Source organism: Hesperophylax consimilis, chromosome 17 (genome assembly GCF_061612785.1).
Source record: "Hesperophylax consimilis isolate HC1 chromosome 17, BYU_Hcon_1.0, whole genome shotgun sequence".
Classification (NCBI taxonomy): domain Eukaryota; kingdom Metazoa; phylum Arthropoda; class Insecta; order Trichoptera; family Limnephilidae; genus Hesperophylax; species Hesperophylax consimilis.
Window position 1 is genome coordinate 5354314 of NC_142852.1, and position 18261 is coordinate 5372574.

Sequence of the window (18261 nt, forward strand, 5' to 3'; positions counted from 1 at the left end):
GGCAGCTTCCTGGGCGGAAGAGCCTCATAGGGACATATCATACTATTAAGAGAGGCGTATTTATCGTACCCAGTAAAATTAAAGTAGAAATTATGATGTTCTTAAAAGGCCAGGTTCATGAAAATAATATTAATTGTCTATGATTTCATTCTTGTCTATGCATAAACTATATATTTTTTGACAAGTGCTTTCTTCTCCGACAATCTTTCTTCCTGTTTCTACACTCAGTTTATCCCGCCCTGTTTAACTTATTATACCGTGCATGTGATGGTTATTGGAAAGAAATAATACTTAAATTTATTCATTGCTATTCATTTTGGTAGCGGCCGTTCTTCCAATTTAGTTAGTGAATCATCGGGCGTTTTGTAACAGCAGAATGTTTTAAACTGTTAATTTGATATCAAATGCATGTATTTCAAATGCATTTATTAAAATGATAACAAATATACGGATAACAGTTGTTTAATCACAGGTGGATTACAACGGAATGGCGGTAGATATAGACGGTAAATAAATAAGGAGGTTTCCCAAGATAAACGACGTTTCTCTCAACCTTTGTCATAACTTCAAGGTTTTCTATTGAGAATTTTTGCTACGATTCGAGAAATAAAATTTTAAAAACTGAATTCCGTTACACTTTGTTCTGTTTCAGGGTTAAATTTATTATTAAACCCTACCAAAGCAGACCATGGATCTACAGAAGCCAGATACTATATCCATCAAGACGGAACCAGGGCTCCAGGAAGAAAGTGGAGGTGAAATTGCATTTTCGGATTTAGATTTCGACCTCCCAGCTGTAACGAAGGAATTCTTGCAATATGCGGAGATTACTCATAAGCCAGTTGCATTGCATACGTGTAAAATATAGAACTTTAAATACGGATGTCCGAAATCCATGTCTGTTTTGAAAAGTCGTGCAAACAGGCCACATACTTGTTTCTTCCTCTCTTATAATACATGAGGTGTATTGGGTATTTACCCTAAAATGCGTCCTTGCCGGAAACTACCACAATACAGCACTATCTTAACATAAATATATGGTTCACAATAAGTTGTCGGTTCCTCTATTTCCTCATAATTTTATTGGAACATGATGTTACTTACACGTATTAAAAATTCATTAATATTAGATAGTGTGTTCTCAATATTCATTAATATTGAGAACACACTATCCCATTGACTTACAACTTCCTTCTTAAGGTGCTCTAAAACAGGGTTTTTCTTTCTTGTTGAATCAGTCCCTCAAGAGGACGTCTGAGGTTATTTTTATCTGATATTCAACTTTAAAACTTTCATCCAAATTCCCGCTTCTATGGTATATTTATTCGTTAAAAAATAGTTTACAGTTTTTCGATTAAGAAAGTGTTTCTTTTTATATCAATGGTACGAAGATACATGGCTGGCTCTATGTGGGCGCAATTGGAGCAGTTCGCTCCGGGCGTCGAATACTCAACTTAAAACATATGAACATATGCCCTTGATATTATTTTTGATAAATACCGTACTACAAAAAACCACAAATCATAATTTTATTGATTACAGTGATAACATCCCTTGGCGTGTACTAATTAAAATTGTAAGGGCAGCCAAAATTAAACTCGCTCCTGGCGCCGTTTGGTTCAGGGCTGGCCATGCAAAGATAAATATTCTATTTATACCCCTTTTTTATTCCAGGAAGCATTAATGTGGAAACAGTTACCATAAACGAGGATCTCGGACCCCGACAAGATGAAGCGGGGCTTACTTATATGAAAATTGATATAGACCTGCCGGATGTTAAAGAGGAATGTTTGGAACGCTTTGAAAGAATTACCAAGGCAGCAGGTAAACCCAATTTTAATTGTTAACTTGAAAAATGTGGCCTTTCTTTTTTTTTAACGCCTCTACGAACTTACTTCGCTTATTTACTTTAAGTTTAACTGAATCATTTTCATCCATATTATTTTTCAAATTTGTCGACAGATCTTCAGACGCATTTTGTAGAAAAAGGATTCACTCCTCTCCATCGCAACTACTCCTTCTCTCCTAAGTCTCACAGTGGAGAAAAACCTTTTTCATGTTCCGTGTGCAACTATGCGTGCTATCGAAAGGATTATCTGAAGAGCCACATGCTGACTCACAGTCGAGAAAAACTTTTTTCATGTTCCCTTTGCAACTATGCGTGTAATCATAATGGTCAACTGAAGAGCCATATGCTGACTCACAGTGGAGAAAAACCCTTTTCATGCTCCGTATGCAACTATGCATGTAATCGAAAGAGCGACCTAACGAGTCACATGCTGACTCACAGTGGAGAAAAACCTTTTTCATGTTCCCTGTGCAACTATGCGTGTTATCGAAAGGGGAATTTAAATATCCACATGCTGACTCACAGTGGAGAAAAACCTTTTTCATGTTCCCTGTGCAACTATGCGTGTTATCGAAAGGGGAATTTAAATATCCACATGCTGACGCATAGTGGGGAAAAACCTTTTTCATGTTCCGTATGCAACTATGCATGTTATCAACAGGGTAAACTGAAGATACACATGCTGACTCACAGTGGAGAAAAACCTTTTTCATGTTCCCTGTGCAACTATGCGTGTTATCGAAAATGTCAACTAAAGATCCACATGCTGACTCACAGTGGAGAAAAACCTTTTTCATGTTCCTTATGCAACTATGCATGTTATCGAAAGAGCGACCTAACGAGTCACATGCTGACTCACAGTGGAGAAAAATCTTTTTCATGTTCCGTGTGCAAATATGCAAGTTGTCAAAAGGGTCAGCTGAAGAAACATATGCTGACTCACAGTGGAGATAAACCTTTTTCATGTTCAGAGTGTGACTATGCATGTTGTCAAAAGGGTAACCTGAAGAGACATATGCTGACTCACAGTGGAGAAAAACCTTTTTGATGTTCTCTGTGCAACTATGCGTGTTATCGAAAAGGTCAACTAAAGATCCACATGCTGACTCACAGTAGACAAAAACTTTTTTCATGTTCCGTATTCAACTATGCATGTTATCGAAAGAGCGACCTAACGAGTCACATGCTGACTCACAGTGGAGAAAAATCTTTTTCATGTTCCGTGTGCAAATATGCAAGTTGTCTAAAGGTTCAGCTGAAGAGGCATATGCTAACTCACAGTGGAGATAAACCTTTTTCATGTTCAGTGTGTGACTATGCATGTTGTTAACAGGGTAACCTGAAGACACATATGCTGACTCACAGTGGAGAAGAACCTTTTTCATGTTCCTTGTGCAACTATGCATGTTGTCACAAGAGCAACCTCACGAACCACATGCTGACTCACAGTGGAGGAAAACATTTTTCATGTTCCGTGTGTAACATTTCACTATAGCAAAACGCCCATCTAAAGACCCACTTGCAGACTCATAGTGGCGCAAAACCTGTTTTTTTTTTTTCATAAGTCCACATATTAATGTTTTAAAAGTCAATCTGAAGCGCATGCTGACTCACTGCGGAGAAATTTTTCGTTTTCTGGCTGAAATTATTCATGTTCTCAAATGAAAGATTTGAAAATACACCTTCACACTTACAGTGAAGACTAGTTGGTTTCATATGCAATTATGCATTTTCTCGAAGAGACTTTGACTGGCCCCTTTTTTGTTTCTTGTGTTAACATTCATCTTCACGAAAACTATTTAGGTACACAATAAATTTTAGTTATAGATATATATGTTTCTCCAGAGAATTTTCAGTATTTAAAATGTGTATCTTTTGTAGTGGTCAAAATATTAATTACCTTTCGATTTTAATTTTTAAATTTGTTCCGAATCGCATTGTAAAAGATTTGATTATTTTTTAAAACTTAAATGTACGAAGTATGTGTAAAAAAGATAATTATGTCATACCTACTTCTTAGACGAATATCAAAATATATATGAATATGTGTACAATAATGAATTCAACTATTATTTATTCTAATAATATTATTACATGTCAGTACGTACTTATTTTACATACACACTGCTCTCACATCAAAATTACATCCAATAGAATTTGATTGCCTTTTTAACGAAACTACCCTTATGGTAAATAATAAAATACATGCAACATATCCGAAAAAAATCGAAAAATTAAAGTATTGGACACAAAAACAATTAAAATCACCGACAAATGTTAATATAGAATTACCTCAAACAACTTTTTACGAAAAAGTAGTAAACACGTCCAAGGTACAGTTTAATGTAGATGAAATAAAAATGCTAGATAAAGGATTAAAACATTGCCCTGACTTACCAATTCACATAAAAGATTACGAGAACTTTGCATTAGACGTAGACATTGCAATTCCATCAGATTACGGTAAAAAATATTTATGTTCAAAAAAAATAAAAAACGCTTTAACTAATAGTAAGTTTTCAAGCGAAGCTCGTACAATAAAATCAATTAAAAATAAAATTAAAGAAAATAACTTAATTATTTCAAAAGCTGATAAGGGGAATAGCACTGTAATTCTACCAAAAAATATTTATATTGAAAAAGTCCAAAATGTGCTGGACTCTAGTGATGTAATTTTATTAAAAAAGGATCCCACCCCAAAATTTACCGCAGAAATAAATTCAATTCTTAGTACCTACATGCCAAACACTCATTAAAGATAAATTCCAAAAATCCAACCTCACTGTCATGAACCCCCAATGTCCGCGGCTATATGGACAACCTAAAGTTCACAAATTAGATATACCAGTGAGACCAGTCGTGGGATATAACTCAGCACCAGCCTATAAGTTAGCAAAATACGCAAATAGAATCATTAAAAACACTTTAAATTTCAAACCAAAATATGGAATAAAAAATTCTTTGCAATTAATAGACCTCATCAAGGATATACATATACCAAACAACGCCTCTCTGGTGTCATTTGACGTTGTTAGTCTATTTACAAGCGTACCCACAGATGAATTAAAAATAATAATCAATAATTACATGGAGAAAATCAATTTAAATATAATAAAAAAGAGAGAAATTAATCAAGTAATAAATACGTGCATTGAACAAAACTATTTTAGATTTGATAATAAATTCTATTTACAATCAAAAGGGTTGGCCATGGGCAGTCCTATCTCACCAATATTAGCAGAGTCCTATCTCACCAATATTAGAGTTCATGATGGACCACTTAGAAGAAACCATCGAAAAGTTTAAATCATTTAAAAATGTTATTTTCTATCGGAGATATGTAGACGACATTTTGATCATATGGACCGGTACGCAGAGACAACTAGATATCTTCATCAAAGAAATAAATCAAATCAATAAGTCAATTCAATTCACGATGGAGATAGGATGAGATAAAATCAACTTTTTAGATATAGGAATGAATATCGTTAATAACAAATTAGAATTTTCGATATACAGGAAACCGACATATAGCGATAATATTATTCACAGCTCCTCAAGACACCACATTTCACATAAATTGTCGGTATTCCATTCTTTAATCCATAGACTATTACATGTACCACTAAACGACATAAATTACAATAATGAATTAAAAGTTATCAAAACTATTGCAGAAAATAATGGTTACGATAGCATAATAATTGATAATCTAATAAAGAAGAAGAATAAAAAACTCACCGTAGCTTCAATTACATATGGCCTTACGCCGGACAAGGAAATAGAAACAAAAAAAATGGACTAAAATACCGTACCTTGGCAAAATATCAAATAAAATTTCAAAATTAATAGACAGTGATAAAAAATGTAAGACAGCCTTTTATAATGTAAATTCTTTGGGTAAAATATTTATAAACAATAAAGACAAAAGAGGTAATCTGGAAAACTCTGGAGTCTACCAGGTGAACTGCTCGAATTGCCCCGCGTATTACGTAGGACAAACAGGAAGAGCAGTATCAACCCGTATAAAAGAACATTTCGCTAGTTGGGTTAATCAAAAAGGAGATTTATCGAACGTTGCCTTGCATCTACTAGAAAACCAACATACTTTTGACAAAGATAGAGATGTAAAAATCCTTACACCTTAGACAGATTAGAGTCACTAGAAATCAATCGCTTAACGAAAAAAATAGATCGTAAATATGTTATGAATAAACAGTTGGAACATAATGCTCAATCACCATTAATTTACCCATTATAATTCACTTAGAATAATTTTACTTCAGAGAGCAGTGGTATAATTTAAGTATGCAATTTAAAGATGTAATAACCCAAATATGTGGGGAACCCTAATAATAATAATTACTTAAGTGCTATCAATATTTGACAATAAGCCCTAAGCAACGAGGAGGGAATATCCCAACATTACAAAAATAAAATATCAGAAATCACAAACCTTTTTTAATTCTTTTATAGTCATATGAACTATAAATATCTACTTGCTTTGTAACATCATTCATAATTTGTAAAAATAAACTTTATAATTACCTAATGTACCCTAAATTAACAAAATAACTCATAATACCTACCTCAAATTAACAAAATAGAATCATTCATTATATATAAACAATGTTGTGTACCCCTGCCTAAGTTTGTATAAAATCAGTAGCATAAGAGTTTCAACTACCAGTCTGAAAATGTCCGTAGTAGGATGAAACCGGTCCTGGTAATAATAAATAAGTGGAACAAAGTGAAAAAGTTTTTTTTTTTTTTTTTTTTTTTTTTTTAATTTTAATTCTATTATTACACTTCTAAATTGTTTGTCAAAACTATAGAATTATAGGAGCAGCTAGTTGTGCGTTCTAGAATATTTTCTTTTTTGTTTACCCTACTGAGATCGCACCTTGTACCTACTAGAATTATTTGGTAAACACTGCCGCTAGGTACTTCAACCGCTCGAGAACTTACTACCTGGGCAGGCAGGAAAAAGTTCCATTGATTTGACTGATGACGATTTTTCTCTCAGATATTTTAAAATGTAAGTATTTTTCTCCGTACATAAGAGAACCGACATAATTTAACTTTACAATTTTTTTTCTTTTTTTTACTAATTGAAATTTGCTGTCGAAATGCCTTCACGCAATCATACATTTCGTTACGTGCTTAAAGCAGACATGCTATATAATGCTGTTAAAGCGTTTTCAACAAATTCGTAAATTTTTACACTTTGACAATAGTTATTACGATTATTCTGGTAAAAGCTATTGCCAATTGTAGAGAAAATTAGGAGGAACTGTCTGCGGTACGAGAATGAATTAAGTATTGATCCTGTGTAATGTAGTAAAGCAGGGAACAGAAAATAGTATAGTGGGGTTTGTAAGGGCTGCAATGCCAATGATCTATGATTTTTTTTGAAAAAAAAGTTGAAAGATTCTTGTTTCTGTAATTATTAGTAGTAAATACAGATAACTACTTATTCGTTAACATTTTAATTTGAATCTTACTTTACCAATCGCATTTGGCGTTGTTCACCGTAGTTAACATTTGAACTTTGATATTACTGAAGATTTAAAAACATACCTTATTGCTATTATTCTTCAAGACCTCTTTTAGACCCAGAATCCTAATAACTCGGTTTATCTATAAACTTTAATTTTTGATAACCTTGCCAAGTTAACAGTTAACAACTAATAGGATAGTAATGTGTTTGCCCAAGTTTTTAAACCAATTTTAAGCCTTATGTGAAAAGAAATTGTATAAAGGACTGTGTCCAAATCGCTTGCACTAAATATTAATTTAGAAACCCTTTTTAAAAAAATTTGTACAGAGTTTATTGTGATTTGTTCTCAAGGTTGCGGACTTCCCACAGTCAACAGGTTGAAGATCTGCTATCACTGTAATATATACAATGCCCAATTGTGCGCGCTTTCTTCACAAAACAGTCGTTTTTTCCAGTTTCCAAACTCTATTCAAACCGCGTTGTTAAACTTATCATCCCATGACTGTGATGGTTATTGGTAAGTACTAATGCATATATTCATCGCTATTCATTTTGGTAACGGTCGTTATTCCGGTTTAGTTAGAGAATCATGGGGCGTTTTCTTTGTCACACATCGGAACTTTTAAACTGTCAATTTGACGTCTACTTATTATTACATAAGTATTTCAAAGGCATTTATTAAAAAGTCACTTAAATACGGATTAACGATATTTTGTTAAAAGCAGAATGGCGGTTAACATGGTAAATAAATATAGATGTATCCGACGATAAACAAAGATTCACTAAACCGTTGTCATAACTTCAAGTTCAAAATACCTCACAATTTACATTATTATTTCCCAATATGTGTTTTGGCTACGTTACTTTTGATTGATTTTCGAAGCGGAATCAAATATTAACATCCCGTTCAAATTAGAGTTTTGTTACAACTATGTTCTGTTTCAGATTTTTTTTTGCTTGATTTTATTGTTAAATATTAACATCTCGTTCAAATTAGAGTTCTGTTATAACTATGTTCTGTTTCAGGTATATTTTTTTGGCTAAAATCCAAGGTTCGTAGAAAATATTTTTAACAAGGTAAGCTCATCGTGGAGGTAATCGTGAACTAGATAGAAGCCCATTTTCCACTGGGTGATTTGAATTAACTGTAATAAAAGTGGCAGCATCCATTTGCAATGATTTATTTATAATACGTTGGTAATATTATACTAATTATTATGTTAAAACTAATGCTCGGAATTAAATGGGAAAATCCCAGGAATATTTGCAGTGTTATTTATGCAATGATGATGTAGAATTGCGGTTATTTATTAGCGCCTTGTACATATTGTCTTTGAGGACATTCAAATAGAAAATCTCCATCAGTAAACTATCATGACAAGGATATGACAGGGGAAGTGTTGAGAATAATAGTATTTATATAAAGAGATGCACTTGGTGGTAAATACTCTCAGCATTGCCTTCAGTAATTCGGGCATCAGTAATGCAAAGGCCAAGAGTGAACAATAACTGAACTGTTTGAATGGTGTAGTTTTCAATTCTCACTTTCGACTAATTGTTATTAGTTATTCTGTGTGCCCACATAATATTATATACCAACATTATATTGTTAGAAGCGTGAAGTATAGATACACCATAGTATTAGTAAAACAGTGTTGTCGCCTGATGGCATTGCCATTGCACTGAAATGATAATGTTAATTAAATTACTTTCCTTTGTTTGATAACTCATCAAAATGACAACCCAACAAACCTATAAAAAATGTTAAAAAGTTATGAAAAGTGATGAAACAAAAACTAGGTTAAATGGGTTACATTTGTAACTATTAAACCTTGTTTTTATTTAAAGTTTATTTTAGTTATTAAATTGTGTTGAATAGTCATTTTCAGGAGTTCTTACAATACCATTTCTTACCAAGCATTGTACTGTAAGAAATATTCAATGGATAAAGACAGAGGCTTTTCAATTTACCTTCATTTCTATGATTGAATTATTACATGATCACTAATTTTTAAATCATAAAATTCAATTAATATGTTATTAAGAAATAGTAATACCTAGTTGTATGTTATAATAATGCCAAATCCTTAACCAAAGGATCTTTATCTGTAAACAAAACAACGAAATAATATGTTCCCCTACATCACTGAACGGATTTAAACTTATGACACACATAGTTCAATTTTTAGAAATCTTTTTGAAATTAATGTATATAACTTACTTACATTACAGAATAAAGGAATAAATGTAACACCCATTTGTACATGGGATTTTAACAACATATTTAAAACTGTAAATATTATAGTTTTAACTACAAATCTAATAAATCTTATTATTCTTAATTCAACTTTATGCTGTATACTTACATTGTACTTTTAACTATAAACCGTGTGGAAAACCGACCCATATCTTTTTTATCACACTAGCGACTCGTTCACTATAAAACGTATGGTACAATTAATATAATGAATCTTATTTGTTTTCATTTTAGTTCAAGATCCTTGAAAATATATTTTTATATACCTACTTAATATTTATTACTTTAATTCCTTGAAGCACTTCGACACTCTAACTGTAATACTATGCGATACATCTATTCATTTCTTATTCGGAGATATAAATCTAAATGGGTTTAATTAACAAAATAATATCATAATATCGTATGAAAAGCTGGTAAGTATTATTTTATTAAGTACTTAGATGTAGTAACCAGAAAGGTTGTAGTAAATGAACAAATGAATCTCACATGAATAGAATGCGAAGTATGTATAAAATATGGCACTAAGTATTTAGAAGAACACTCTGAATTAGAAATTACACAGACAAAAGATCTCCAGCGGTGGATTCAAATAATATAAAAAGAGATTCAGGGGATTTAATTTGAATTTATTTAAATATTGGGAAGTATTACTTGGATAGTTAAACTTATTGGGAGAATGTAAATGTTTTAATGAAACATACGTGCTGACCTAATTAATATGATTCCGGGTTACACAAGTTATAACTACTGACGTACTAACAAATCAGGCGGGGGCATCGCGCTGTATTTTAAGAATAATCTGGTATTTTTAATCAAAACTATTGGAATCTTATTATTTTGAAAATGTTTTTGGAATAATTACTTTTCGAAATAAACACAGACTAACGATTTTAGCAGTTAATCAACCCCCCGAATCTGAGCAAACAATCGTTTACCAGGGAAATAGAATCTATTTTGACAGATTTCATAGGTTCACGTGAAAATATATTGTTATTTGGGGACATTAATCTAAACTGGACGAATTCTCAAAATGCTGTTGTTCCTTCCCAGAGGCGGATTAACTGTTGAGAGCGCCCTAGGCAAGCACCTCATCGGCGCCCCTCTAGCGACCACATATTATAAAATTTAACAAGTACCTAAAGTAGCCGAATTTGTAGTTAGGTGGGTTTTACGTGAAAATAAAAATTTCGTGGGAGGGGGGGGGGGGGGGGGGGTGGCTAGAGAATTTCAAGAAAATAAAATAAAATTTGTCCCGAAAAAAAATTCATGGGGGGGGGGGGGTGGCTAGAGAATTGTTTAAAATTGATGTTTTTACGTGAAAATTATGTTTTTAACTTGACTCTGAAGTAGCCCGACCAGTCGCCTTTTAGATTTTTTCAGCGCCGATTCTCGTTCTGAGTAGCCTAAATGGCGATATATCGCCCTCGTTGGCAACACTGCCAGCTATCTTTTTTTTACATACCAAGTTTCATCACAATCGGTTCAGTAGTTTTTTTGTATGAAGAAGTAACATATACCTATACAAACACACACATATACACTTTCGCAGTTATAATATTAATAGGGATAATTAATAAAACATAAAAAATTTAAATGATCAATTATTTATGTAAAGGAATAAGTACTCACTAATAAGTACCTACCTAGAAATGCCTAGAATCCCTTTGTGTTTAAATTACGAATTTTATTTTATGCACTTTTCAAATGTCACTTATGTGTTGTCTTGGTTACACTTAAACAGCATTTATTTATGAACAGCATTGTGTACTCGCTATGTGGCTGACTGAGTGACTAATAAAAATAATGTAATTTTTTAATATAAAAAAGGACGACAAATAAACTTTAAATGTCGTTTCTTTGTACTTCAGAGCAACGCATTGTTTTATTTGTCTTATAAAACGATATTTTTAGTGAAGAAAAATGGAAAAGTTACGATTCACATTCACAGTGTTAGCAGCATTGGGTGGAAAAACCGGTGTGAACTGCATAACTTCAATCGAGTCACCCGATGAACATTTATTTGATATTCCTGATGATTTGAAACTTGCAAGAAAACACACCGCCATAACAACTACGGACGTTTTTACTAAAATTCAGAATTCTCTAAAGAAAAAACATCAAACACGGAAAATATTTATTAACCGGTATTTCAATGGAAGATGCTCCAAGGAACTAGCATCATTGATCCCCTCGGCACCGGTCGGCATAGTCGGGAAACACACCAAACGCGCGCCCAACATATGAACACGGTTGACATTTGTCATGTGACAAATGTCAAACGGGTTGCTTCTACGACTCGTTATTGTGTTCAACAGCTCGGCTGTGGAACGATTTGCCGGGCTCTGTGTTTCCTCCTTCCTACAACATGGGTCTCTTCAAGACCCACGTTCACTCCTTCCTCTCCTCAAAAAGACCCTCCACACAGCATCTTCAAAAATGACAGAGGCCCTGAGGGAAATTATTTTCCTCAGAGCCTCTTGTGTTGGGTTAATGTAAAAAAAATATAGGAATTACCTTAACGTTTGAGTTTTAACTTTAAGTTTTAATTTTAACTAAATTTGAGGAAAATTTACTTAGATGAAGGTGGGAATTTACAATTTGGTGAACGATACCTGGACGAAATTAAACATGATACGAGACTTTCTGAAAATAATAATAGTAAGGGTAGTGAAAATAAAAATCTAGGAAAAACAGCAGAAAGATTTTTACTCGAAAAGTTTTCAGGAAAAACATCAAGTGTTAACCAATGGATCAATGATTTATTTATTTATTGTTTGAAACACTTACAGAGTGTTAACTTATTAAATTATTACATTAATATTATTGCGTGGGAATGTGCACAGTGTAATGTATTAAATTCAACGGCCAACGGAAGACAGGAAACCCCTCACCCCCGCTCTCTCCCGGACCCCGCAACACGTGCCCACCAAATATTCATACTATCACACTAGCAAAATGATGAAATTTATGGAAAAAAAATTTGAGGACTTATCAGAACAGTTAATGAAATCTTTTAACGAACAACTGAAAAATGAACTCAGAGAACTTAAAAAGTCTGTGGAATTCTGTTGTAATAAAATTGACGAATACGAAGAAAAAAATAAAATCAAAGATAATTTAATTAAACAATTACAATCAGATAATAAGGCAATCAAAATGCAATTGAACAAAATGGAACAATTTCAAAAACAAAATAATATTGAAATACAAGGTGTTCCTTTCAAAGAGAATGAAAACTTACCTAAAATAGTTCACAATATATTGGAAACAATAAAATGCGAAACTGAATTACCTAAAATAACAAACACATATAAAATTAAAAACAGAAACCCATTAAGTAAAAATCCAGGGATAGTAGTTTCTTTTCAAAACAAAGAAAGTAAGGACAATATTATAACCCAGAAAAGAAAATATGGTACTTTGTACCCAAAAAATATAAATTTTTCTGAAGATTATAAAAACATTGTTTACATTAATGAACAATTGTCACAAAATAATAAACACCTCCTATTTCTGGCGAAATCATCAAGACTAGGCTACAAGTTTATCTGGGCAAAAAATGGTAACATAATGATGAGAAAAGATGAATTAGCCCCAATCATCCACATAAGGCAGCCGGAAGACATTCCCTCCGAATAAACAAACAAGTGACCATAATACATATATAAATACTTCATCATTGTTCAAAATGTCTGATGAAAATTTTTTGCATGAAAACTTTATATGTAAAAACACAAGTGAACTAAATAATCATTTTAAAAATGTTAATTTTTCAGTTCTAAATATGAACATACGGAGTTTAAGAAAGCACTTTGATGAACTCTGTGTCCTAATCGAAAGTCTAGATTTTTCTCCTAGTATTATTATATTAACAGAGACACAGATGAAAGAGGTAATACCCTATAACCTGCCAGGATATATAACCATTTCATCTAAATGCAAACATACTGGACACGATGGAGTCACGGTATTTATGAATAATTGTCTCATGAAAACTGCTTTCGAGATTTTAGATTTTAAAACAGCAAATGCTATTAAATTAACATTTAACCATAACAATTATAATTATTTGCTAATAGCTATCTATAGATCACCTTCACTAAATGAAACTCTCTTCAATAACGAACTTAATTCGCTTTTAAAAATGACTAACAGAAATAACTTCAACTTCGCAATATTAACCGGTGATATCAATATAAATATAAATGAAAATAACAAAAGAACAAACTGTATAAATGAGTACTTAGATTGTTTGTCGTGTGCTGGATATCAGTCTTACATAAACTCACCAACCAGAGAAAATTTGAATAACTCCACGACTCTAGATCACATATTTGTTAAATCACACAAACACTTTAAAACAACATCTTCAACTCTAATAACAAACATTACTGATCATTACCCAACATTTTACGGACACAACATCTTAACTGCAAATTCAAAAGAAAATTCTGAAACAGTTGAAAAAAATAATATTAATTACCTCACATTAAATAATATACTTCTTTTGGAAAATTGGGATCAAATTCTATCAATTTCAAACCCATATTCAGCATTAGAATCGTTTTATAAAACTCTCCAAAAATATATTTCAAAAAGTACAAATAAAATTGTTATATCTAAGAGAAAATATAAAAAAATTAAACCTTGGATAACTGTAGGAATAATAGTCTCCATTAAACAAAGAGATAAACTATATAGAGAGATGCTAAATTATCAAAGAGCCTGTCAAAAAAACAATGTCAGAACAATGTCCTTCGTGAAAACAAAATATTTACTGTATAGAAATTTACTAAATAGGTTAATAAGAAGTTGTAAAAAAAAATACTATGGTGAACAAATTGATAATGCAAATAATGATACCAAAAAAACGTGGAATATTATTAACGAAATAACGAATAAAAAAAGGATAGCATCAACTGAGGTTAAGGAGATTAAAATAAATAACAATATTATAACTGACAAATCTGACATTGCAAATAACTTTAACAACTTCTTCACAAATGTCGTAGACCAAGTACTTGAATCATCCAGTAAGATTGCTAATACAGCGCCCGTTGACTCATCTCTGCTTTTGGTACCAACAAACAATTCAATTAACTCATTAGATTATTTTACACCTATCACAACTAATGAAATTGAAAAACACATTGACAGCCTAAAACCAACAAATTCTTCAGGAATTGATAATTTATCAGGTAATATACTAAAAAAAATAAAACAATATATTTTAACTCCTTTACAACATATTTATAATATATCCCTAAAAGAAGGGTATTTCCCAGAACAATTTAAAATCTCCACTATAATACCAGTTCACAAATCGGGTGACACGCACATATTAGACAATTACAGACCTATCTCCTTAGTTTCAAACCTTTCAAAAATATTTGAAAAATGTATCAAAAATAGAGTTATGAAATACCTAGAACAAAACAATATTCTGTCCGAAAATCAATATGGCTTCAGAAATAAATTAAGCACTGAAGATGCAATATTCGATCTGACAAAAAATTTATACACATCTGTTGATCAAAATAAAAAAAGTCTAGCTATATTTTTAGACTTAAGAAAAGCGTTTGATACTGTAAATCACAATCTACTCATAAAGAAAATTAATCAAATAGGTTTCAAAAAAGATGCACTAAAAATTCTCACTCACTATCTCAAAGACAGATTACAAAAAACAAAAATAGGGAACTTTTATAGCACAGAAACAGTGATAAAAAATGGAGTACCACAGGGGACTGTGCTTGGCCCAATTCTGTTTCTAATATATATTAATGATTTATGTAATGTTGTAATCCCTGGTAAAATTGTATCTTACGCTGATGATACAGCAATAATAGTAAATGGAAAATCCTGGCCTGAAACTTTTTTAAATGCAACAAAATGTATTTCATATGTCTTATCATGGCTAACTTGTAATAGACTTTTCTTAAACTATAGTAAAACATTTTACCTAACTTTTTATAAAAACAGTAAAAACAAACCTCCCAATAACCTTAAAATTAGACTACATAATGCTAACTGTAATAAAGTAACATGCACCTCTTGCTTTGAAATTGGAAAAATTGAAAAGATCAAATATTTGGGTATATACATTGACACAAATTTAAACTGGCAACCACAAATTAATAACACCGTTTCTAAATTAAGATATCTGACGTACATATTTTATAGACTTAAAGAAGTACTCGATGTTGACAAATTGAAAATGATTTATTTTTCTCTAGTGCAATCCTCAATTATGTACGGTATATTAGGATGGGGTGGCGCACTAGATACATTTATAAAACCACTACAAATAGTACAAAATCATATTATCAAGGTTATATATAATAAAAAGAGGACATTTTCGACTGATCAATTGTACAAGGAATCTCAACTATTCAATCTCCGTAAACTATTTTTACTTCAAAGCCTGAAATACGTCATGAAAAACCAAAATAAATTTCAAAAATATGAACCCAAAATCAACTTTAGAAGAAATCATGTATTTTATACCCCACAAACCAATACCAAACTAATGCAAACTCATAGTAGCTTTATTGGACCTCGCACTTTTAATCTACTACCAAAAAAAATTCAAGTAACAACTGAACTAGCGCAATACCAAAAAGAATTAAAGTTGTGGCTGTACAATGCAAATGTTGAAGCATTATTCATTTAATTTTTACTTTTTTCTATTTTGTTTCTGTATAGTTATTATTATTTTATTTTGTGTTCTTTTAATTCATATATATTATCTTACAATCTTTATTTTTACTTTGATTTATTTTTAATATGCTCCTCTTGCACAATCTTTTAGAATAACTTTAATTATAATCCTACCGTTTTTCTTTATTATGCTTACTGTTTTTTATTTTATTTTTACTGTTATATATTTTTAGGTACAAAAATCTAATGTATTAAATTATATTACCCACGCACAGGCTGCGCCTTAGTGGGTTCCCTTTCATATTATTAAAAAACTTGTATTGTGAAATATGTAAATTGGGAAAAAAATAAAGGAAATAAAAAAAAAAAAAAAATTTCTTACTCGGAGATATAAATCTAAATGGGCTTAATTAACAAAATAATTTCACATGAAAAGCTGGTAAGTATTATTTTAAAGTACTTAGACGAAGTTAAGAGATAGGTAGTAGTAAATGAACAAATGAATCACACATGTATAGAATGCGAATTATTTATTTATTTATTTCACGCCTATTAAGGCTTTTACATACAATATATAAAAAATATTTACGAAATTATACATGAAAATAGTGCAGGAAACGACTATTTAAAACAATTGCAGAAAAATAAATATAAAGTCGAAATATCACTGAACTTGATCTACACAGCATGCAGGCACAAAACATAAAAAATCCAAAATATTGTTTTCTGTTTCAGTTGAGAAAATATTATGTGTTAGTCAAATCAAATTAAATACCTATGTATCAACAACATCGTACAATTTGTTTCCTAGCTGTTGAATCCGTCGCATAGGAGTGTGATATTGGGACGTTGACATAGAATTGCTACAATAATATGGTAGGTACTTTCTTGTAACCGACCTGCTTGGAGTATGAAAAGAGATTACAAATAATAATGTACAAAATATGGCATTAAGTATGTAGAAGAACACTCTGAAGTAGAATTTATACGGACAAAAGATCTCCAGCGGTGGATTCAAATTATAGAAAAGAGATTCAGGGGATTTAATTTGAATTTATGTAAATATTGGGAAGTATTACATGGATAGTTAAACTTATTGGGAGAATGTAGATGTTTTAATGCTCAGCGAAACATACATGCTGACCTAATTAATATATGTATTAATATATTACGGGTTATATATTACGGGTTACACAAGTTATAACTTCTGCCGTACTATGAAATCAGACGGGGGCATTTCGCTGTATATTAAGAATAATCTGGTATTTTTAATCAAAACTACTAGAATCTTATTATTTTGAAAAAGTTTTTGGAATAATTATTAATAACTATTCGAAATAAAGACAGAATAACTATTTTAGCAGTTAATCAACCCCCCGAATCCCAGAAAACTAGTTTAGCAGGGAAATAGATTCTATTTTGACAGATTCATGGGCCCACGGGAAAATATATTGTTATTTGGGGCATTAATCTAAACTGGACGAATTCTCAAAATGCTGTTGTTCCTTCCTATGAAAATATTTCTGCTAGCAGTTAATTCGTCAAATGCATAGATGATGTGAAACGGGAAGAAATTGTGAACGTGTAACACGTTTGTGTATTTACGCTAGGTACAGTAATTTCAGATCGCAAATAATTATTTCGTAATTGTGTGGAGAATTCGCCAAATCAATCGGCTGCAGAAATGTCAAGGGTAAGTTTTACTATTCTTTACACTCGTTTCTCCACACGAGCATTTGCTCTATCACGATGTACTGTAATGTATTAAAAAGAAAGCAAACTTAATGTAATGTAATAAAATATAATTGTAAATTTAATATTAAATAAAGAAAAAAAAATCCTCCCATATACATAGTTCGTCGATGGCGTCTTTATGAAAGTTATTTTTGCATCCCTTTTTACGGAGTTTCTACCTCGCTGCTACATTTAATGCGGTTTGTTAAAAATGATGCTGTTGCATAATATGACATGATCTGCGATGTATTACGTGCT

At 31.6% G+C, this 18261-nt stretch overlaps 1 protein-coding gene across 1 annotated transcript; it reads left to right on the forward strand.

Annotated features, from left to right (window-relative positions):
- The first annotated feature begins 282 nt into the window (after positions 1-282).
- On the forward strand, positions 283-3187 carry LOC149415835 (uncharacterized). The gene is made up of 5 exons (XM_089641734.1): positions 283-506; positions 653-755; positions 1675-1824; positions 1963-2163; positions 3183-3187. Exons 2-5 carry the CDS (start codon positions 689-691, stop codon positions 3185-3187), a joined length of 423 nt encoding a protein of 140 aa, XP_089497860.1. The 5' UTR covers positions 283-506; positions 653-688.
- Positions 3188-18261: the final 15074 nt, after the last annotated feature.

Excerpts from the sequence above, each read along its gene's own strand:
- LOC149415835 (XM_089641734.1), top strand. The coding sequence starts at position 689 with ATGGATCTACAGAAGCCAGATACTATATCCATCAAGACGGAACCAGGG. Across the intron at positions 756-1,674 it reads GCTCCAGGAAGAAAGTGGAG|GAAGCATTAATGTGGAAACA; the intron begins GTGAAATTGCAT and ends TTTTTATTCCAG. Across the intron at positions 1,825-1,962 it reads AAGAATTACCAAGGCAGCAG|ATCTTCAGACGCATTTTGTA; the intron begins GTAAACCCAATT and ends ATTTGTCGACAG.